Source organism: Phascolarctos cinereus, unplaced genomic scaffold (genome assembly GCF_003287225.1).
Source record: "Phascolarctos cinereus isolate Bilbo 61053 unplaced genomic scaffold, phaCin_HiC Scaffold_4;HRSCAF=312, whole genome shotgun sequence".
In the NCBI taxonomy this organism is placed as follows: domain Eukaryota; kingdom Metazoa; phylum Chordata; class Mammalia; order Diprotodontia; family Phascolarctidae; genus Phascolarctos; species Phascolarctos cinereus.
This window is the reverse complement of record NW_027555847.1, coordinates 727263314-727288061: the sequence shown is the minus strand read 5'-3', so window position 1 is coordinate 727288061 and position 24748 is coordinate 727263314. Positions and strand designations below refer to the sequence as shown.

General features: G+C 39.1%; 1 protein-coding gene across 1 annotated transcript; it reads left to right on the top strand.

Annotated features, from left to right (window-relative positions):
* The first annotated feature begins 787 nt into the window (after window positions 1–787).
* Window positions 788–24748, top strand: LOC110202543 (vomeronasal type-2 receptor 26-like). The gene is given in 8 exon segments (XM_020978757.2): window positions 788–915; window positions 917–994; window positions 4966–5254; window positions 8609–9260; window positions 9263–9411; window positions 19027–19254; window positions 21235–21358; window positions 23838–24748. Coding segments are annotated over 8 exon segments (2520 nt in total). The 5' UTR covers window positions 788–826.

Below are 24748 nucleotides of genomic sequence, written 5' to 3'. Positions count from 1 at the left end.
GGTACACATGATCTCTTGCTCAAAGAACATGGTAGAGACTGTGGGCATGAGTGGTCAGCTCTCAGTGCAGCTGTCTGAACAGAAAATCTTTGGTGTTCTCTGTTCATATTGAGTCCTATCTGATACAGCCAGATCTAGGATGCCCTACCAAAGCCTCCTCCCTGAAGTAGCAGCACGGGCATGCCACAGAGTCCCTTCAGCCCTATTCTCACACAGAAACACTCGAGTACCCCGTGTTAACAAGAGGTCATTAGGACTCCAAAGTTTCACCCATCGTGTGAGATCTGCTGGGAAATGGCAGGGAGAGGTTGTAAACAAGTTATTCCACTTCTGTTTTTCCCTTGGATGCAGAGACACAGCTGGAGATGCTCCAAGCAAGAACAGTCCCCAGAGCTCCTGATGATCTTAGATGTCTCTCTGCTGGCTAAGGAGAAGGTGTAAAAGAAGCAATTCCTTCCTTACCTAAATACAAAGGCATTGAGAGACACAGTGGTGTCAAATATCCAGAGAAACCTTATAAATTCAGCCTGTGTTCTTACGTCATTGTCCTTGTCCTAGACAAGGTCTTTACTTGTGTTCATTTGTGTTTCCTCAGTTAAAGATGGAAGACTCCACTGGACATCAGCTGCATTTCGGTTGCTGGTCAGCTCCCCATCAGTCAATGACTCAAGCAGTTGACTTTGCTCTGGTCAAGGAAGCTCCTTGGCTCCTCCCAGGTTTGGGGCTTTGGCTAATTTTCAGGGAGAGGGTGCTTCACATTCAAAAAGACACTTTCTGGATTCTTTCTACCCTGGCCTTGACACTGCTCCTGCAGCTTCCTGCTTCAATGTGCAGGAGTGAGAAGCTCTTCTCCTTTCCCAAAATCAGCCCCAGCCTCACCAGAGATGGGGACCTGGTGATTGGAAGCTTTCTCCCTCTATTCAGTGAGAGTGAGTAGTTTTACAAAAGCAGAAGTTTTTACAAGTCAGCCCAACAGGGACTGCAGGAGTTATCAGTAAGTACCTCTCTGTATGAAGGTGTTAATTTTAATTGAATTGACTTTTAAAGCATTCTCTTTTTAAAGAAAGGGAAAACAGGGAAGCCCCAGTTGCCATGCCCAGTGACACTTCCACCCTCCCCAACTTTTGCTTTTGAAAACTAATTTTCATTTCTCTCATTGTCTTACAAAGTTGAAAATGGTTGATATTTTACCTCTCTGTCTCATTCTTTCTCTATTTTCTGTCTACATCTCTGTCTCTCTTGTTTCTGTTTCTATCTGCTTTGTTTCTGTCTCTGTCTATATCTCTATATATCTTTTGCCCTTAGCTCTGTCTCCATGTATTTTCTTTCCTGCACTTCTTCCTTCCATGGGAGTCTTGCCCCTGAGAAGCTCCATTGATAAGAGTTAAAAGGACTCACTATAATTTATTCTTCCACCTCCCATATTCTGACCCTCAATGTCCATACTGACACTATAAATCCAGGTCTTTGTGTTCCAGCCTAGAGAACCCTAAGATGACTGGCTAGGCTTCAGCTAGGAACTGGGGGATAATTCCTGTTGCATTTCTTGGGATGGCAGAGGCAGATTTGGGAACCAGCTAGAGTAAAACTGAATCCTTACGGATATAAAACACTGATGATGAAATATCTGTCATATTTAGAGATATCTGAAGTGCCCTGATTTTTGCTTGAGTGTGAGTATTTGGTCTTTGTTTCTCAAATAAGGTTCTGCTGAGCTCAGAGCAGGAGACAAACTGGAACTGGACCTTATTTACAGAATTTTATTAGACTACGTGAACATTGTTCTCATGGCCAGGCTGACACTGAAATGTTGTCTGGGCTCTGCTCCTGGTGCATCATGAGGAGGAAATACAGCAGGAATCCTTTGTCTAGCAGTGCAGCCTTAGATGTAAACCTCTGTGAGTCTGCACATCACGAACGAAGGTGGAGGCGGTGGGGTCCAGACTTGACACACACACACACACACACACACACACACACACACACACACACAAGCATTTTTCCTCCACAATATTTCATTCCAAGCAGCTTCACTATAAGGTAGATGAGGGATTATAAGGTGGATCAGGATTGTGGAATAGGGTTATAGAAGATAGATTATGGGGGAACAAATGGTACTTGTCAGATGGGCATTATGACTATTTCCTCTGGATCTCAGCCTGCACACCTCTTGCATCTCTCTGTCTTTCTCTCACTATAGATATACTTTTGCATTTCTCTATTTTACTTTCTGCCCTTCCTTCCCCTCATCCCTAATTATACCTTCTTTAATTTTGCAACATAAGGAAATTCTGCCCCTTAGAGTCAGAAAGATCTGAATTCTGTCTCCGACATTTACCAGGTTTGTGATGCAGGGCAAAATACTCAACCTCTGTGTGCCTCTCTGTGAATAATAACAGCACCTGCTTCCCAGGGGTCTGGTGAGGATCAAATCAGATCATGCATATAAAGTTATTTGCAAACCTTAAAGCACTATACAAATGCTAACTCTTATATTACTCATTTCTATTTCTCCAATGTTTCAAGATAGTGTCCTTTTCTCTTCTTCATTATTCTCCACCTGACAGGGTTGATGATGGTTGGCTTTAGAGGGGAAAAGTGTTACCAGCATCTATGCAATTTAGAGCAAGATGTTGCTGTGAATCAAATTTCCTTCTTATCTCTATGTTGCCTTTGATCAACTTTCTTTGTGAGCCAGGGTCCTGGCTTATTCTGCACTGCCTCGTTCTAATTGCAGAGAATATGAGTGACCTTAGAAAGAAATCAACCAATTTACCTGGCATTTATTAAGCATCTCCCTGTGCCAGATCCTGTGCTACACTCTGCAGATACAAAGATAAGAATGTGAGAGTCCCTGTCCTCAAGGATCTTATATTCTAATGGAGAGAAGAACATATTTGTATATAAATATGAACAGAGTAGAATCAAAATGAATACCAGGTGTGGAGGGCACTAGCTGTGGAGAGAGCTAAGAAATACTTTGTGAGAGCCTTTGGGATGGTAGACAGCTGATTTAAAAAAAAACATGTAAAGAATGGACACAGCATCTCAAATTCTTGGAGATCTAGCAGTTAAATTCTCATGGGGTAAAATAAGGTGCTTTTTGCAGATAAAACCAGTTTGGACATGAACACAAGAGTGAAGGGACAGATTGAGGGATTCTCTTCTCAGTTACTGCCTCCCAGAAAACTGCACTGGTTGTCCTTAAAATTAGGATCTGACAGAGAAACATTCCCAGATTGTAAATCTTTGGGAGAACATTGGCATGAATAGGAGAGATCTTTGCTGTGGATTTTCTGGTTAAAAATGGGTTAGATGTGGAAGTCTTTTAGGTGACTTTGACTTTCTCCTCTTCTATGTCTTTAATAGCAAAGAGAAAGAAGAGGGGAGAAAGGAATGGAGGCCTTGATTTGGTTCTAGTTTTGAAATAAGACACAGAGGTTAAGACCTGACTGCAAATACTGCGTGCAGATTTGGCAGGCTCCCAATTTCCCAGTCTGGCTCTGATCCTTTTTCATGCAGTTCTCTCCTCGATGATAATGATGACATTTATAAATAGCTTACCTGTACATAGTGCCATCTCCTGATGGTGCCTATAAAATGCCAGTGAGCACCCACTACTGCTGTTATGTGCCTTATTATTATTGTCTCATTTGATCCTCACAAACACCCTGCCAGAGAGGCGCTATTATTATTCCCATTTTACAAATGAGGAAACTGAAATAAGCCAAGGTTAAATGGCTTACCCAAGATCACACAGCTAGTAAGATTCTGGAACTGGGTTCCAGCTCAGGTCTTCCTGACTCCTGGCCAATAGCCATGCCCACTATGGCACCTAGCTATTTGCTCCCTTATACCCATTCCATGAGCTTCTTGAGAGCAGGAAAGAAAGAAGCAAGCATCTATTCAGTGTATATTATTATGCTCTTTTCAAATATTACCTCATTTAATCTCCACAGCAGCCCTGCTAATGATTATTATCCCCATTTTGACCGATGAAGAAATTGAGGAAGACTGAAGTTTAAGTGACTTGCCCAGGCTCTGAGGCTGGATTTAAACACAGCAGCCCAATCCCAGCAATTTCTTTGTTCAGATAATCAGCAGGATTTTATTCATTCTTTACTTTGAATCCCTATTGCCTACTTCCACCCTTTGTGTTTATACACTAGGTGTTTAATAAATGTGTGCTGGCTGATTAAAGCCCATCTTTTGAAAGTTATGACAAAATCCATAAGTCTTCTCTTATGATATCATTTGAAAGTGAATGTCCCCTTACTCATCATTCCCCCATTTTTCTCTACACTATATGTGCATATATCCCCCACTCCTTTGTATTAAAGGCATGAGGGCATTTCTTGCCTCTCTTACTTTAGCATAGAGCTCTCTGGGAACAAGGACCATCTGGATCACTGACATAAGCACATTGGCTCAATATTTATTAGTTGAATAAATGGATGACTCTGACAGGCACATTCAACTTAGAAGTTCCAAGCAAATAGCCATAAATATCATAGGAATTTTGTGAGGGGAACAGTACAGGAGTAAGGGAGACTGTTATTAATAATCAGCTTGGTGCAGAAAGGTACAACAGAGGATAGAGGGACAGGCCTCAGGTCAGGAAAACCTGTACTTAAATGCAGTTTTGGACACTTGCTGGCTGTGTGACCCTGGACAAATCAGTTGACTTCTGTTTCCCTCAGTTTTCTACTTGTGAAATGGAGATTATAGTAGCACATACCTCCCAGGGCTGTTGTGAGAATCACATGAGATAGTCATTGTAAGTTGCTGAGCAGAGTGCCTGGCAACATATAAATGTTAGTTACTATCATTGTTGCTGTTGTTATTGTAAACACAAAATGACCTGGAGCGCTTCGTTTTGACCATCACATAACTGAGAAAGCTTTCCTTCTGAAATGAATTTTCTATTCAGGCTTGGTTAGTGGTTTCTGATTCTCTCCTCCTTAGGTGGCTGCACAAAAACTACCAGCAGGCCATGACCATAAGGTTTGCTGTGGAGGAGATCAACAGGGACCCTGTTCTCTTGCCCAACATTTCTCTGGGCTTCCAGGTCTACAATGCCTACCACAGTGATAAGAGGACCTTGGAGAGCTCCCTGTGGTGGCTGTCTGGGCAGGGCCAGTTCATCCCCAACTACAGCTGCAGAGAGACCAAGTCTGTGGCTGTCATTGGAGAAGCCACATCAGCCCTGTCTGTCCAGATGGGGACCCTGCTGGAGCTCTACAAGAATCCACAGGTGGGTGATATTGGGCCTGCTACCTTCTAAATTTTTATCAGGCCACTCCAGTTTAGGAGAAAATGGAGGGACCTCTCATCGACCTAAAGCCAGATTCTACAAAAAGAATAGAATCAGAGTTGCCTAATCCTATGCAGGGGTGAGGTTGGGTAGGATTAAACATTTGGAGAGTGCCTACTGTGTGCCAGGCTCTGTGCTAAACACTCTTACAGACATTATCTTACTTGATTTTCCCAATGACCTTGTGAGGCAGCTGCTGTTATTCTTCCCAATTGAAGCATACAGAAATCAGGTGACTTGCCAGTGTCGAAGGACAGATTCGAACTCAGATCTTCCTGATTCCAGATCCAACACTCTATTCACTGCATCCAAAACCTGCTTCATATGTGGCAAAAGAGACTAAGAAGAAACAGTCATACAGGCAGTAGAAGAACAAGAAGAACAGAACATCAGAAAAACTAAGATAAGACAAGTTATCAAGGAGAAGAGGAGGATCAACATTATCCAAAGATGAAGACATATCTGCATGGATGAGGATTTCATAAAGTCCATTTGATTTGTCAATTAAGGGATCATAGGTGACATTGGAGGGAACAATTTCAGATAGAATTTATGTACTATATTGTAGAAGAGAAGAAGAAAGTGAGAGGAGAGGAAAAGAGGTTGAACATAAATGAATTTGTTAAAGAATTAATCCATGAAGTGGAGGTGAGGTATAGGACAACAACTACCAGGATTAATAGAATCCAGTGAGCTTGTTTCTAGGATTTGAAATGCGGGACACGAGCATATTTGTAAGTAGCTGGGAAATAGCCAATAAATGGGAGAGAGGACAGGTTAGTGAGAGAGGGGAAATGACAGAGAAGGCAATCTAGTGAAGAAGATTGACTCAGATGGGATCAAGGGTGTGTTCAGAGAAGTTTGCCTTTACAATGAGGGAGGCTACATCCTCACATTATACAGGAGTGAAAGAGATAGTAAAGGAAGATATCTAGATATTTTACTTTATAAGAAATGAAAAAAGAACTCGTTAAAAATGACAAGTTTTTTGTGAAGTATGATGCATGGTTATCTGTTAAAAATGTGGGTGGAATTAATGCTGCAAGAGATATTAAGAAGGCTAATATTTATTTAGTATTTTAAGGTTTGCATTTTACTGTACAGGTATGAAGTGCCTGGCACACAATTAGGACTATGAGTGTTAGCTATTTTATTTATTAGTTGTATTATCTCATTTGATCCCTCACAACGGACCTGGAAAGTAGGTGCTATTGTTATACCCATTTTACAAATGAAGAAACTAAGCTATATAAAAGATAAGTGACTTATTCAAGATTTGAACTCAGATCTTCCTAACTCAAGAGCCAGTGCTCTATCAGATGAGAATTTTTGGAATAGCCACTTGAGCCAGTGAGACAGGGAAACAATTTGGAAGAGGAAAAGAATCATCTTTCTGCAATGAGTTGTTTTATTACAGTTGAGTTGTTTAATAAGAAGGATCTGTAGAGGACCCAGTTAGCACACTTTTCTTATTTTCCCCAACTTTCTTCAAAAGCATGTGAATAGAAAGAAGAGGTTGTGAATGGTAGGAGTAATTCAAAGTTGGATCCTGCCGAGGTAAAATTAGTGATAGGGTAAGGGATTTATTGGATTGAGTGTAGAGAATATTGTAGAATGGAATTCATTCACCAACGAGATTAAATAGAGCATTGAAGAGAGAGTGGCTAAATGAGGTTATTGGACTGGAGAAAGACAATCTCCAGATTTTCAGTATTCTTCCTAATATAGCATTTGTTATTTCCAGTACTGACCATGACACTCTAGATGTAGTCTGAGTAAGACAGGCTGTGATAGTTTTCCCTCACCCTGGGCACTCTATTTCTTGCTAAAGACCAAGATTTCATGAGGTTTTATGGCTGCTCTAACACACTGGTGATGCATATTGAGTTTGCAGTCCACTGTCACATCTCTTTCACATGAAATGCTGCCTACTTAACCCCCTTCTGCCCTTCTTGTACTTACGAAGTTAACTTTTTTGAACTCATGTCTAAGACTTCACATTGATCTCTGTTTCATTTCATTTCTCAGATTTAGCATGCTGTCCTAGCTGATTAAGCCCTTTTTTGAGCCTTCTTCACTCTGCCATACATGTTGAAGTTAGTCCCAGCTTTTTGTTATTTGCACAGCTAGCAATGGATTTTGGGTCATTAAATGATGAAACATAAAATAAATTGTGTTTCAATGAAAAAAGAAGACCTACCTCCAGGTTTATGTATTATTTAACAAGTCAGGGTAGAATTGTGCATTCTAACAGCAGGCCAGTCAAGTGGTGTTTGAATCCAGGGGTAAGGGACTCCTGAGAGGTAATTGTCTTTAGGTGGAAGGAGAATGTTTCCACATGATGACCTTATAAACTTTGAAAGGTCATAAAAGCTGGATTTCCTGTAATCTCCACTAGCATTGTATACTGGAGTCAAAAGCAGTGACTTTGTCAAGCAGTAGGAGACATTAACTTTTGCAATGGGAGGTGAAAGACGCATTAATAACAGATGAGACACAAAGAAAGGAAGCTGGAAATTCAGGGCAAGAAGCCTGGGAACTCAGCAGAGAGTCACACTGAAAAGGAATTTCATGCGGACTCCACCAATGGAGAAGAGGACTTCCAGAAACCCGGAGATGTGGATTAACCTTTTAGCCACATGTGTTCTCTCAATTTCAGCCGATTCTCTTCATGGACCTTGAGTGCAAGTGAAGAGTGTGCCCATACTTAGGGGGTGTGTTTTCATGAGAACTATCCTTGCTATACCTGCTTAGTAAATACCTTTTCTGAAAGCTAATTAAAATCTGGAGAGCCTGAAAATTTCTGATCTACTCCTCCATCTTCCCAGAACAAATTCCCAAATTATCTGATTTTAAATGTAACTTTTATACATGTAAAACCTATAGGGGTTTTTTTTTTGGCCGTAACAAATATGTGCAACACATACATGATGGAAGATATTTGTTTTCACAAAAATTAATGCCAACTGTTTTATTATAACACCTGACTCTGGGCCAAGAAAAAATATAACAGTACATTTGGGAAGGAGGGAGAAGACCTTCTAGGTGAAGCAGTGATAACTGAAGAATCAGAAAACTCCTTCATTACCAAGCAAGTGACTAAATGAGGGGGATAAAAATGGAGATCTGGGTGGGTTAAAATTCCCCTATAACAGAGAGCTTATTCTAAAAACCACAACAATTATCCCCACAGAGAAAGGACTACTTGATGAGAGTTTGTAATTTCCCACAATTCTATCATTACTACAATAGTCATAGAATTTAACATTTCCCATGTTTGTTCCTATTGTCCAGCTGAGCTTTGGCCCTTTTGATCCCATCCTCAGTGACAAGGCCCAGTTTCCTTCTCTCTACCAGATGGCTCCCAGAGACTCTTCCTTGCCTCAAGGTGTAGTCCAGTTACTGGTACATTTTAAATGGACCTGGGTAGTTCTGGTGACCACAGATGATCTCAGGGGTGAGGAATTTCTTTGAGAAGTGACAGGGGAGATGGCAAAGCATGATGTCTGTGCACCCTTGACAGAGAAGATCCCTGTCAGTGAGAGATCACATGAAGAATCAGAGCTGTATTTTATGCCTAGGATTATTGCATCTCCAGCTAGGGTAGTGGTGGTTCATGGTGATACAGATTAGTTAATGGTTCTCAGATATTCACAAATGCCATTTTCTCCAACAACTAAGGTGTGGATCACCACTTCTCACTGGGACATAACTATGAGACCCTACTATTTTGATAGTTATGCTTTCAGTGGAGCTCTCACATTTACGTACGTGACCAGTGAGGTTCCTGGTTTTAAGTCTTTTCTCAGGACAGTGAACCCTAACAAAGCCCCAGAGGACATCATACTTAAAAAGTTCTGGTTGTCAGTATTCCAGTGCCAGGATAAACAGGGGAAGATAGATCTACAGCAGTGTGCAAGAAATGCTTCATTGGAGGCTTTGCCGATATTCTTTTTGACATGACTATGTCTGGCCTGAGTTACACCATCTACAATGCAGTATATGCTGTGGCTTGGGCCCTTCATACAAAGCTTCTGATGAAATCAGAGATTGCATCTGAGGAAGGTGGAGAAAGCTGGGTGCCTCATCCTTGGCAGGTAAGTTGCCTTTAGGAACTGGTCTTGTCCATTGAAAATTCCTGATATTTTGACTATGGAACTTACATTACAGTTTTCTTTCACAGATTTCTCACCTCTACAAGTGATCTGACCAAGGCAGCATAGAGTCCAGCTACCACAAAACTCAAATTATAGAAATTACGTCTTTCTCCATTTTAGTATTTAAAATTGACTTAACCATCTCATACTTGTGAAGATGACTTTTTGAACCCATAAAACACTTTTTATCTCTATTACATTTCATTTTATTAACTGTAACTGAATTTCTCCCTTTCATTTCTAGGATCAAATTGAAATCCTCTCTTTCGCATCCAAAGCCCTTCAATATGTTGCTCACTCCATAATTTTCCAGTCTTCTTACATCTTAAACTCTGCTATCATGGACTTTCAGGTTGAGTGATACTGTCCTCTTTATAGTTCCTCAAACAAAACACTCCATCTCCCAACTACAAACATTTTCATTGGCTGCCATGCAGGTCTGATATTTTGTGCTCCTTTTCATCTGCTGTCTTTTCTGGCTTCCTTCAAGTTCAGACTAAGATGCCACTTTCTACAGGAAGCTTGTCTTTAGTCCTCTTAATGCTACTGACTTTCTTCTTCTGATTATCTCCATTTCCCCTTTTTATACCTTTTTTCTATACAGTTCTTTGCATGTTGTCTCCTCCCAACACTGGGAGTTCTTTCAGGGAAGGGACTGTCTTGCTTTGCTATGTCACCACATACAGCACAGTTTCTGGCACTTAGTAGGTGCTTAATTGATGCTTATTGACTCTTGGCACACTGACTGATTTGAACCATTCTCTAACCTTCCAGAGATTCTTTTGGGTCTCGTCTCCATCATATTGAAATTGGGTGTCCCCCAGTGTTCTGTCTTCAGCTTTCCTCTCTTCTCTCCTGTGATACTTCACTTGGTGATCTTAATAATTCCCATGGTTTCAATGATCTTCCCTATCCTGATGATTCTTGAATCTTCTTAGCCAGCCCTCACCTCTCTATCATATGTGAAATTTATCAAAAAAATTAAACTGAGGAAATTCTCTGAGCAAGATAATTTATAAATAATTAATATTAATAAATAACATACATATATAAATAATACATAAAATAATAATAAATAATTTATAAATTGGTCACCAAATCACTTAATAAAGGATGGGTCCAATGGCACTGGCTCTTCCCAAAAGACCCTGAATTTAAGATATAAATCATTTTTATGTGAAGAGAAGAAAGAGCAGAACAAAAATCCTGTAATCAGTTCTGAGATGAGCATCATCATGGGGTCTGAGAATTATGAGTGGTTACATAAAGGAAAGTGGGCATAGCCTGTATGTTGGATGAAGATCACCTCTCTTTATCTCTAAGGAATACCTTTGTGAATCTGTGGGTTACACCTGCATTCTGACATCACTGATAAGGACCCAGATATAAAGACAAACTGGTGCTTGGCAAGTTAGTTAAACCATGTTTGTAAAATATGGGACAAGGTCAGTTAGGCCAGCTTCTCACGGATACAAATCTTGCAGAAAATGTGGACATAAGGTTTTATGAGAATACTGAGAGCAGACTTTTTCTATGACTAACTTTGTGGAAAAGCTTAAGACTTTCATATCTAACTTCAGGGAAAGAGGAGACTGAACTTTTACAAGCGGGAACTTCTACACTTAGAAACAGAAAAGAAGCTTTTAGGTTGGTTACATAGAATACAGAATCTTGTTACAGAATAATCACTTACCAGAGCAAAATCAAATATAAAATACAGTACCAAGAATTAATTTTCTCATCTCTGTTGACCTTCAATTTTGCCTCTTCAGCCATCTATTTTACATCTTAAATGGGATGTCCTGTGCACATCCTAACCTCCACATGACCAAAAATGAACTTAGCATTATTCCTCCAAAGGACTCCTCCTTCCAAACTCTATCTCCAGGGTAGTGTTCAAACTGCTTACCTGAATGCTTTTGGTCCAAAAATACATGCTATGTTCACCATACAGTGAACACAAACTTAAAGGGCAAACAGTAGTGAGGCACAAGTGTTCAAGAGTATTCTGACTTTCAGAACTGAGAGTCTTTTATGTTCTTTTCTCATAAAGGCATTCCAAAGTTCTGCGACATATTTTGTGAATTGATTAACTAAGAGACTGTGTCTCTTGTTTCTCCAAGAATATGGTAGTTCTGTTGGCTAGATCATGCGGTTGGATTCTCTTGGGCTTGCTCCTTGATACCAGCTGAATTTATCACCACCTCTATCTCCAGCCTCAGTTGCACTCCTTTCCTGAGAAACTGTTGGGCTCTTTCCAAAAGAGCAAAGACTCCTAGATGTGGACTGGCAGAAGCCTTATGAGTTCTGCTTCCTTAAGACTTCGGTTCTGAGACTTGCCACCTCTCAGACCTTTCACTTTGACAACTCTTCTAGCAGCAAGACTGGGCCTCCTCATTGAGAGACCTCACTTTTATAACAATAACCATCCAATTAAATTTCAAGCCCAATGTCCTTGCTTTAATACACATTCCTCAAGTTCAGTTAAATTCTTTGAGGCAAGAAGAGCTGGATTTTTAAGTTAACCCATCCTAGTCTAGCTGAACTCAGAACTAAATGCAAAGACAAAGAACTGTCACTTAAGCAGTTAGAGACAGGCAGTTAAAGAACAAAAACAATTACTTGTAAATAGAAGAAATAAATTAAGGATGCAAAATCATTCTTTATGATATATATATATATATATATATATACAAAAAACACACACACACACATATATATGTGCACCATAACAATAAAGTACATAAATAAAACTATAACTTTAATAATAACTTTTTAAAGCTTACCAACAATATAAAAACCCCTCTGGGCAATACAGTTCTAAACTGAAAATTAAGAGTACAATGACAATCACTCTGAGGACATTGTTATGAAAATTATTAACATTTGGACAGATGTTTGGCTCTCTGATATCATTTACATTTATATATACCTCTACCTAATCTCTGGAATAATTGGCAAGGCAAAATTCAAGTTATTAGAAACATTTGGTAAAAAACAAAAAAGTATAGTACAGTGCCCTTTGCTAGACAAATACCAGAAAGAAAAGTTGGGGAAAGAGCAGACTCTTTCTTTGAATTTTCTTTGAATTCTCAGTCCTTGAAAAAAAAAAAAGGTGGATACATCTAGCAAGGTCAACCAGTCTCTCCTGCAGATGACCTTCCACTATCTCTCCCTTCTCTGCCTCATCTCAGTCCTACTTTCCCATTTAACCTTTTGCTTTGTGCTCCTGTCTTGCCAATGCTTTGTGGCTCAGCTCTTGATGTATGCACTCCTTTCTCTCTCATGCCAAACCTCAGACTCCCAGTTCCAACTTGCTCAATACTTTTGTACAGATTGCAGGTGGTGTAACCATATCTCTTAGTCAATCCAAAGAGTCTACCTGACTTTGACCATGCCTTTGTGGGGAGAGTATAGCCAGTGTAATTTTGGAAAGAAATAAAATAAATTATCAAAAATTATTTTACTGAATTAGAAAAAATAATAAAATTCATTTGGAATAACAAGAATAACAAAGGAATTAATGAAGAAAATGTAAAGGAAGAAGGTTTAGCAGTATCAGATCTTAAAATGTATCATAAGGCAGTAAAAATCAACACTACCTGGCAATGGCTAAGAAATGGCAACGTAGATAAGTGGAACAGAGCGGACATACAATTTACAGCAGGAAATCAGTATAGTAACCTTGTATTTGACAAGTGCAAAGACTTAAGATTTTAATGTAAGAATTCATTATTTAGTAAAAATTGTTGGGAAAGCTGGAAAGGAGTATGGCAGAAATTAGGCACAGGCCATTATCTTACAGCATTTAATAAGATATGGTCCAAATGGATACAATACCTAGATATGAAGAGATATATTACAAGAAAAATTGAAGAACATGGAACATATTACTTATCAGACTTATGTATAGACAAATAATATATGAATAAACAAGAGAGAGAAAAGAATGAGGTGTAAAATGGATAATTTCAATAACATTAAATTTTAAAAGGTTGTGTACAAATAAAACAAACAGCCAAGATCAGAAGGAAAGCAGAAAATTGAGGAAAATGTTATAGACAATTTATCAGATAACAGCCCCATGTCAAAAATATATAAAGAATTCTGTCAAATCTATAAATATACAAGTCATTCCCCAATTGATAAATAGTCAAAGGATATGAACTGGTACTTTTGCAATGAAGGATTCGAAACAAATTTATAATCATATAAAAAAATGCTGTAAATCATTATTGATTGGAGAAATGCAAATTGAAAGAACCTTGGTCATTTTACATTTATCAGATTGGCTAAAATTATTGAAGAGGAAAGCAACAAATATTGGAGGAAACATGGAAAAATTGAGACACTGATTCATTGTTGGTGGAATTCTGAACTGATCCCACATTTTGGAGAGCATTCTGGAATGCCTTATTGCCCAAAGTGTTATTAAACTGTCTGTACACTTTGACCCAGCAATATCATTACCAGGTCTATTTCCAAAGATTATTAGAGAAAAAAAAGAACCTATATATTCTAAAATATTTATAGCAGCTTCTTTGTGGTGGAAAAGAACTGGATTAATAGCAGGGATGTCCATCAAATGGGGAATGGATGAATAAGTTGTGCTATATTATTGTCATGAAATACAACTGTGCTGTCATAAATGAAGACTTCAAACATCTTAGGAAACATGGATAGACTTACACAATGTAACGAAGAATGAAATGAGCAGAACAATGACAAGGTTGTATACAGTAACATTAATATTGTTTGAAGGATAACTTTAAGTGAATAAGTCACTTTGTCTATTATAAATACTCAAATTAATTATAAAGGACACATGAAGGAAGATATTATCTACATCCAGAGAAAGAATTCATAAATAGAAGTATATAAAGAATGCTTATACATATGTATGTTTGCATGTATGTATACACACACATACGCACACACTTTTTTTTCTTTAGGGGTAGATATCTTTAGGGCAGAGGAGGGAAGAAAAAAGGCAAAAAGGCAATTTACATGATAATTTTATTATATATTTAAAGGGAATAGAAAGTTATAAAAAATAGATTTGCAGTTTCCTGTGCAATCATTGTTTTATTATACTACGTTATGGAAATGATTATTTTATTCCATAAATTAAAAATAAAATAAATTTTTAAAGTTTTTTTTGGAAAAAGAAAAGTGGATTAGAAGGAATAAGGTTTATAATGAGGATGAAAACCAGGTTTAGGAATATTCAGACACTGGAAAAAATGGAACAAGAAAAGTTTGGGATAAAGGAAAGAAGAAATAAGGATAAGGGAAAGTTTCAGTTGGTAAACGTACAAGTGGAACCCTTGTGAGTAATCATAGCATCAAGGATCAAGCGTAGCTGAGGATGACACAGCGGCACGTCGATAGATTAAGGGGCATCAAGGGACGCATGAGGCTAACTATAGGTATGTTTCAGTATTCCTGATATCCAGAATGAAATTGAAAAAAAAAGATGAAGATTGTAATCACTGAGTTCTTTCCTTAGAAAGAAAGAGAATGTTCTAGGGTCAGATTTGGATTGGGTGAATAAGATGGATATCAGAAGGTAAAAGTAAAAGTTGCTTAATGAAGGTGGTTAATGGGGGGTCCTGAAGTGGTGATGGGGAGTTTTCTGACTTCTACACCATGATAAGTAAATCAGTAGCTACAAGAGGAAGTGTAGTCAGAACTGGAAAGGAAAACAAAGAAACCAGTTTTCAGGATAGAGCTTTGTCTCAGTGAAGGCTAGAAGATGAAATGAATCAGAAAGTGGTAAGTTTAAAATGAAAAGAAGTTTGTTAATTATGGGACAAATATTCCAAAGGGCACAATGAGAATGCATATCAGATAGCTGCTGTTCAGAGACCTTTAAACTCAAAATCTACAGACACTGAGGAGCAGGGAGAGGCATCAGGATCCGACAACACTTACTGTTCAACTTGACTATTTATAATTGGCGCTCTACCTTGTTGCTTTCGAATACATCCTTTCCAAGGACATATTCTAGCCATGAGCCAGATCTCACTAAGATCATGGGATTTCCAAAAGCACCACGTTTCTAGGCAGACAGGTTCCCCTACAGAAACATTTTTTTTTGCTTTTTGGTGTGGCAATCAGGGTTAAGTAACTTGCCCAGGGTCACATAGCTAGTAACTTTCAAGTGCCTGAAGCCAGATTTGAACTCAGGTCCTCCCGACTCCAAGACTGGAACTCTAGCCACTGGGACATCTAGCTGCCCTAACAATTTTCTTTTCTACTTGTGCTCACCCCTTTCATGTATCATGAGGAATAAGAAAATGTAATGATGACAATTAAGAATAATAGTTATCATTTTTATAGTGTTTTAGGATGTGCAATGCACTTTGATATATTATCCTATTAGAAGTTTTTACTTCATTTTAGGGAGCAAGACTGAAAAAGGGTAGGTAAATTGCCCAAAGACTTAGAGCTAATAGGAGGGTAAGGCAGAATTCCAGATCACATGTATCATCACTTCAAATAGAAGTACAAAGTGGGGGGGGGGAGGGCAGAGCCAAGATGGCAGAGTAAAAGCAGTGACTTGCTTGAGTTGCCCCCAAACCCCTCCAAACAGCTATTAAAAAATTGCTCTAAACAAATTCTAAAGCAGCAGAACTCACAAAAAGACAGAGTGAAACAAATTACAGCCCAAGACAGCCCGGATGGTTTATTGGAAAGGTATATCACACCAGGCTGGGAGAACAGGCCTCAGTGAACCTGGAGCAGGCCTCAGAGGACTGAATCACAGGCAGCTGTGGTGATTTCCAGACATCTCGAGCCACAAACACCAATGACAACTTAGAAGGTCAGTGGGAAAAGTCTGTTACTGTGGTGAGAAACAGAAGAGTGGTCCCAGACCCAGTCTCCAAGCGTGGCCCTGGGGCAGCGGCTGCTTCTGGAGCTTCCAGACCACAGACTCAGTGGGGAATTGAGTGGCTGGTCGGAGGGTGATTGTAGGGATCTCTCTGCTAGTTCAGGATTCTCTTGCTTTGCCCATGCTTGGATTTGGGTCACAGTTCTTGGTGGCGGTCCTGGGGTGAGGAGGAGTGCTAGCATGGTGGAACTTGTAGTAGTGGTAGAGAGGAAGTTCTCCTCACAGTTCCAAGGCAGAAAAGAGTGCTTGTGGTCACTCATAGACCAAAGCACAGGCCAGGAAAGGAGTAAATACCTCACCCCTTATCATACCACCTTGCAAGAACTGAAAATTTACAGGTCCCTACAAGTATCTCTGAAAACAGCTGTATAAGCCTGCAAAGCTTGGGATAGTACATTCTCCACACTGGAAGCAGACTCTTACCTTAACAAAGAGTTTAAAACTCAAGTAATTGGCTGGGATCATGAGCAAGCAGTGCAAAAAGAGTCAGACTATATTATCTTACTTTGGTGACAAAGAAGATCAAAATATACAACCAGAAGAAGACAACAAAGTCAAAGCTCCTACATCCAAAGCCTCCAAGAAAAATATGAATCAGTCCCAGGCCTTGGAAGAGCTCAAAAGGGATTTTGAGAAGCAAGTAAGAGAAGTAGAGGAAAAACTGGGAAGAGAAATGAGAGTGATGCAAGAAAATCATGAAAAACAAGTCAACAGCTTGCTAAAGGAGACCCAAAAAAATACTGAAGAAAATAACACCTTAAAAAATAGCCTAACCCAAATGGCAAAAGAGGTCCAAAAAGCCAATGAGGAGAAGAATGCCCTAAAAAGAAAATTGGCCAAATGGAAAAGGAAGTCCAAAAGCTTACTGAAGAAAATACTTCCTTAAAATTAAAATAGAGCAATTGGAAGATAGTGACTTTATGAGAAATTAAGACACTAAAAAAATCCAAAAGATTGAAAAAAATAGAAAACAATGTGAAATATCTCATTGGAAAAACAACTGACCTGGAAAATAGATCCAGGAGAGAGAATTTAAAAATTATTGGACTATCTGAAAGCCATGATCAAAAAAAGAGCCTAGACATCATCTTTCAAGAAATTATCAAGGAAAACTGCCCTGATATTTTAGAACCAGAGGGCAAAATAGAAATTGAAAGAATCCACATCTCCTCCTGAAAGAGATCCCCAAAGGAAAACTCCTAGGAATATTGTAGCCAAATTCCAGAGTTCCCAGGTCAAGGAGAAAATATTACAAGCAGCCAGAAAAAACAATTCAAGTATTGTGGAAACACAATCAGGATAACACAAGATTTAGCAGCTTCTACATTAAAGGACCACAGGGCATGGAATATAATATTCTGGAGGGCAAAGGAGATAGGATTACAACCAAGAATCACCTACCCAGCAAAACTGAGTATAATCCTTCAGGGGAAAAATGATCATTCAGTGAAATAGAGGACTTTCAAGCATTCTTGATGAAAAGACCAGAGCTGAATAGAAAATTTGACTTTCAAATACAAGACTCAAGTGGAACATGAAGAGGTAAACAGGAAAGAGAAATCATAAGAGACTTATTAAGGTTGAACTGTTTACATTCCTGCATGGAAAGATGATATTTGTAACTCATGAGACCTTTGTCAGTATTAGGGTAGTTGCAGGGGGGAAAATTCTACATATGTAGATAGATAGATAGATAGATAGATAGATAGATAGATAGATAGATAGATAGATGACACAGGGTGAGTTGAAGATGAAGGGGTCATATCTGGAGAATAAAATTAAGGGGTGAGAGATAATTATACGGGAGAAGGAGAAAGGGAGAGGCAGAATGGGGTGAATTATCTCACAAAACAGAAAGAAAAGGCTTTACAGAGGAGGAAACGGGGAAGGTGAGAGGGAATGAGTGAATCTTATTTTCATGGGATTTGGCTTATGGAGGGAATAACATACACATCAATTGGGTATGGAAATCTGTCTTACCCTACAGGAAAATAGGGGGAAGGGGACAAGAGAGCAGGGGTGTGATAGAGAGGAGGGCAGATTGGGAGGGGTAATCAGAAGTAAACTTCTGAGGAGGGACAGGGTCAAAAGAAGAATAGAATAAATGGGGGGGGGATAGGATTAAGGGAAATAGAGTTAGTTTTTCACAACATGACTATGGAATTGTTTTGCATGAGTACACATGTATAACCTGTATTGAGGTGCTTGCCTTTTCAATGAAGGTGGTTGAGGAGGGAGGAAAGGAAAAATATTGGAACCCAAAGTTTTAAAAACACATGTTAAAAAAATTGTTTTCACATGCAACTGGGAAATAAGAAATACAGGCAATGGGGCATAGAAATCTATCCTGACCTACGGGAAAATAGAAGGGGAAGGGGATAAGAGAAGGGGGGAAGAGATAGAAGGTAGGGCAGATTAGGGGAAGTGGTATACAGAATGTATGATATCTTGGGGTAGGGGAAGGGATGAGATGGGGAGAAAATCTTGTGGAAGTGAATGTTGAAAACTAAAAATAAATAAATTTTTTAAAAAAGGAAAAAAAAGAAGTACAAATTCCAATTGAGCAGCCCCAGCATATCTGTCAGAGTGCATAGGTCTTAATTTATGGGATAGCTCTGGCCTCAGACACCAAGAAATGACAGCTTTCTCTTCCCTTTCAGCTCTACTCCATTCTGAAGGACCTTCAATTTAACAACAGTGCTGGTGATCAGGTGTTTATGGATGAGAAAAGAAGCTCTGAGGTTCAATATGACATTAGGAACTATATGGCCCTTCCTAATGGTACTGAACTCCTGGTGAAAGTGGGAGAATTTATCCCCAAGGCTCCATCTGCTCAAGATTTCACAATATGTGAGGAAGCCATCAACTGGGGATTGTTACGTTCAAAGGTCAGAGATTATCTGCAAATCAATTTACATGTTCAGTCATAAGAACACATCTCACTGTACCTCACTAAACTTTCCATATTTATGCATAGAAAATATCACTCAGCTTGTCTTTCTTTTTTGCCTTTAAAACAAATTTTTGGATAAAAAAGGTAAAAATAAGCAATCAGATGTATATTTCAAAACAGCAATATTTAGCCTCATAGGAGACAGTAGAGGAATGGACATTAAAAATCAAATTGTCTACCCCTTATTTTGACAGATAAGAAAATTGAGGTACAAAAAGCTTTTAATTTGCCTGAAAGCCATTGCTCTTATCTACTTTCCTGCATCTTCATGAATGGTGGTGAAACTTCCACTCAGTTCAATTGAATTAAAATAAAATTTATTTCAGCTACTGCCCAAATTTTTTTTTCTATTGAAAAGAAAATTAGTGTGACCTACATTTTTCCAATTTGGACAAATATCTAAATGCTCTCTAAGATTCTGTGTCTCCATAGTCTCTAGCCCTTATAAATCTCTGAAGGTTCTCATCCCAACTAATTCTCTATGGTCTATAATTCAAGGCTACAATCTCCCTATTGGGACTCTACAGGTGACCTAGAGGGTCATGTTGATGTCTTTACTATTAGTTGCTTCAGATTTCAATTTTTGGGATATTTTCCCTAAAATAAATTACCTGGGATAAGTACCCCAGTACTGCTTGACTGATTAACATCAATTAGTTTTTATAAAGGTACATTTACTGAAAAGATATAGCAAAAAAAAATGAGTACAAACATTTTTCCTTCCCCCACATTTTGGAAAAACTCACCCTTGCATCAGTCACATTATGCATATACATACATATATGCATGTGTATATTATACACATATATGTGTGTGTATGTGTGTGTATGTGTGTGTGTATGTGTGTGTGTGTGTGTATCCCAAAGTTCAAATAGTTTGTAAAAGAATGTACTTCACCAAATAGTTTTCCACATTCACCATTACTACTGGACAAATTATTGATTCTTATACTGTTGGACTTGGGTCTTGCTTCTCAGAGCTTTGTTCACTTCATGTGTGGCAAAAAGAAAAATTCTAGTGCAGGCTTTCATCACTGGATTTATGATCACTCACACTCCCAAGCTTGTAATACCAAAATTTGCAAGATTTCTTCAAATAGAAGGAGAACAGAAGAAATGCAAAAAGGCAAATTCAGGGGCCTGTGGTCACTGGCCACATGCTGGCTTTGGGTGGAGAGGGCCCAAAACCTTCAGTCACCCAGAGTATTACAGCATGTCTCTGACTCAGACAGAAAAAAAAAAAACCTATGTCAATTCTTGCCTTTTGAACACATTCCCAGTTCTGGCTGAGCAGCCAATCAAATAGCCCCTCGTTTTCACATAACTGAGGGGAGGACAAGCATTGGGAACGTAAGGGGTTGCTTGTAATGGAAAACAAAACATTTTCATTACACAATATCACTCTTTTCTGGAAGCAAGTAGCCCAGCCTCTTCCACATGGACTGCCCACAGACAAAGCGCAGTACTTTCCCTCTGTGTCTCATTGACTAGGTCCCAATTATGGGACAGTTAATTCACTCCAATCCTACAGGCTTATGGTCTTTGCATATTAAAATATTAAGCATAATTTTGGATGATTGCCAACCTTTCACTGAGCAACTTGGGTCATTAGCAATACAACGATCCAGGGTATATTCAGCAGTACAAAATGTAAGTGTTCTAAGATCACAGGGCCCAAAGCTCCCATTTTACAAATGATAAAACTCAAGTTCCAGAGGTCAAGAGCTTCAGCCAAAGTTCCACAGCTGGTAACAGTGATAAAACTAGAGAGTAGATTTCTTGAACATTCCATTAGTGACGCCCATTGACATGGCCAACAGAGCAGTTTCACAGGTTACACTTTCTTGGGCCACACCATTCTTCATAAATATCCCTTTAGTAAATGGTGTTCTTTCCATTCCCTGTTAATGGCTTAGATCCCCCGTTCTGTGTGCAGTGACAGCTGTCACCCTGGTTACAGGAAGACAACTATGGAGAAACAGCCTGTCTGCTGCTTCAGCTGTTCCCAGTGCCCAGACGGGGAGATTTCCAGTGAAATTGGTAAGTGTCTATAAAGGGCTTCTTTTCTGAATCCTTTAGTGAAGAACAGTGTGGCGTTGAGCTTTTGGAGACATATACAATGCAAAGTAACATCACTGCCCGAGTAGTAGGATATGAACTGCAGAGTTTGGTTGTTGTCCTTTGTTCTAGAAGAGGACTGAAACAACTTCTCTACATTCTCAAGTTATGGTGCATCTGACTGTGGCTGATCAGACCAGTACAAACTCAGAAAGCTCTACCACAAGTAAGGCATAAATACTCCATGTGAACATTCAGGGTGGATTCTCTAAACTTATACGTCTTGCATTTCTTTAGAGCTACTCCTGTTCTGCTTTGCAAAGACTACAGCACCTTCTTTGATGAGGGCATGCCATGCTGGTTGATCCTGTGCTAATGCCTTCCATATCACTCAATCAGTTCTAAAGGTCTTTGGAGAGACCTTGAGAGTGTTTTTTGTATTGCTTCTATGTGAGCACTTGTCTTGTGTGGGTTCTCTGTAAAAAAATAGTTTTTTAGGCAAGCATATGTTTGAAATTTCAATAACATGGCCAGCCCATCAGGGTTGCGCTCTCTGCAGTAGAACTTGAATGCTTGGCAGTTTAGCTCAGGAAAGGACCTCAGTGTCTGGTATGTTACCCTGCCAGGTGATCTTCAGAATCTTCTTTTTTTCCAAATCTTCTGGTTCTTTAATATATAAATTGCTAACTCCTGTGCAATCCTGACTCTAGTTTCCCACTAATTGTATTATTTCTTTCTGGCTGCTTGCAGTATTTTCTCCTTGACCTAGGAATTCTGGAAGGATGTGGGGAAAAGAGACATTAATGCACTGTTGGCGGAATTGTGAACTGATTCAACCATTCTGTGGAGCAATTTAGAATTATGCCCAAAGTCTATAAAACCATACACACCCTTTGACTTAGAAATACTACTACTAGGTCTGTATCCCAAGAGAGATAAAAAAAAAAAGAAAAAGATCTATATGTACTAAAAATATTTATAAAAACTATACAAAATATATATATATATATATATATATATATATATATATATATATATATATATTTCTGGTGGCAAAGAATTAGACATTGAGGAGATGTCCACAAATTGAGGAATAGCTGAACAAGTTGTGCTATATGATCTTAATGAAATATTATTGTACTACAAGAAATGATGAGTAAGATGTCTCAGAAAAACCTGGAAAGATGTGCATGGGCTGATGCAAAGTGAAATGTACTGTATACAAAGAAACAGCAATATTGTAAATTGATCAGCTGTGAATGACTTGGCAATTCGTAGCACTACAATGATCCAAGAAAACTCTGAAGGTCTTAAGATTAAAAAAAATGTTACCTATCCCCAGAGAAAAAAACTGATGGTAGGGGCAGCTAGGTAGTGCAATGGATAGAGCACCGGCCCTGAAGTCAGGAAGACCTGAGTTCAAATCCGGCATCAGACACATAACACTTACTACCTGTGTGACCCTGGGCAAGTCACTTAACCCCATTGCCCAACAAAAAAAAAGTCAAATAAATAAAAAAAGAAAAGAAAAAACTGATAGTATATGAATACAGATTGAAGCAAACTTTTTTTAGCTTTTTTAATTTTTACCAAGCTTATTTGTCTATGTTTTCTTTCACAACATGATTATTACGGATATGTTTTGTATGACAACTCATGTATAACCTATATCAAACAGTTTGCATTCTCAATGGGGGGGGGATGGAGAGGCAGGAAGGGAGAGAATTTGGAACTCAAAGTTTTAAAAACAAATGTTAAAAATTGTTTTTACAAATAACTGGGAAAAAACAAATAACTGGGGAAAATAAAAAGCTAAATAAAGCAGTAAAAACAAACAAAAAACAAACAAAATAACAAAAATAAATCTTTAAATATTCTTCTAGTGAAGTCTCACATCTGATAGTGAAGACATGTTTGATTATGAAAAGTAATGAATTATGCAAGGGAGGAAATGAGGCCTAAACAGGCTTTTCTATTAATGCAGATCACTTGGTTCATAAAGGAGTCCTCAGGGATCAGGCTTGGGGTTATTTTGACTTTTTTTGTTAATAAAGCATCTAAAAGTACTTCATGCAGTGAATCCTATGTAACAAACGATCTCCTAAAGTCAACCCAGAGGACACTGGTTCTAGAATATCTTGCTTAATTAGGTCATACATTATGTTAATCACAACATAAGCCACTACCAACCAAATGTGGTGCACTAATTACAGACCAGGCAAGGTAGGGTTTATTAAATACATGCTAAAAGCCAGGCAAAATGCTAAGTGCAGGGGGTCCACAGAAGGACAAAAATAGTTTCTGCTTTCAAAAAGTTCACCTTTTAATTGGGAACAAAATAGGTGAATAATAAGGTAATGAGAAGATATAGAGAGTACATGGAAGGTTTCTCAGGAAGAGGTCACTAGCAGTAGTTCCTCCTGTACAAGACATACTCTGACCATACTTCCTTCCTCTTTAGATATGGACCACTGTGTAAAATGCCCAGAAGATGAATATTCAAATAAGGATACAGATCACTGCTTCCCCAAGGTTGTGGCCTTCCTGGATATTGCAGAACCTGTGGGGATAACACTAGCATTTATAGCTGTTTCTTTCTCTCTCCTGACAGCCCTGGTTCTCTGGGTTTTTGTAAAGTTTCAAGATACTGCCATAGTCAAAGCCAATAACCAGACTCTCAGCTACACTCTTCTCACCTCCCTCATCTTCTGTTTCCTCTGCTCCTTGCTCTTCACTGGCCATCCCACTGCAGCCACCTGCCTCCTTAGACAAACAACTTTTGGAGTTGTCTTCACTGTGGCCATGTCCTCCATTTTGGCAAAAACCATTATGGTGGTCCTGGCCTTCAGGGTCACAAGACCAGGGAGTAGAATCAGGATGTGGGTGCAATCTAGGGTGTCCAACTCTGTTGTCCTGATCTGCTCTGGAATCCAAGTGATTCTCTGCGGCATCTGGCTGGGAACTTCTCCCCCCTTCCCAGACATGGACCCACACTCTGAACCTGGTCACATCATCATTCAATGTAATGAGGGCTCTGATATTGCCTTCTACTGTGTCCTGGGCTACATGGGTTTCCTAGCCCTGGGGAGTTTCATTGTGGCTTTCCTGGCCAGGAGCCTGCCTGACACCTCCAATGAAGCCAAATTCATCACATTCAGCATGGTGGTATTCTGCAGTGTGTGGGTCTCCTTCCTCCCCACATACCAGAGCACCAAGGGTAAGGCCATGGTGGTTGTAGAGATCTCCTCCATCCTCGCCTCCAGTGCTGGGTTACTGGGCTGCATCTTTATTCCCAAGTGTTATGTGATCCTGCTGAGGCCAGAAAGGAACACCCAGGAAAGGATAAAGAAAAAAGTAGATTCCAAGAGCTGA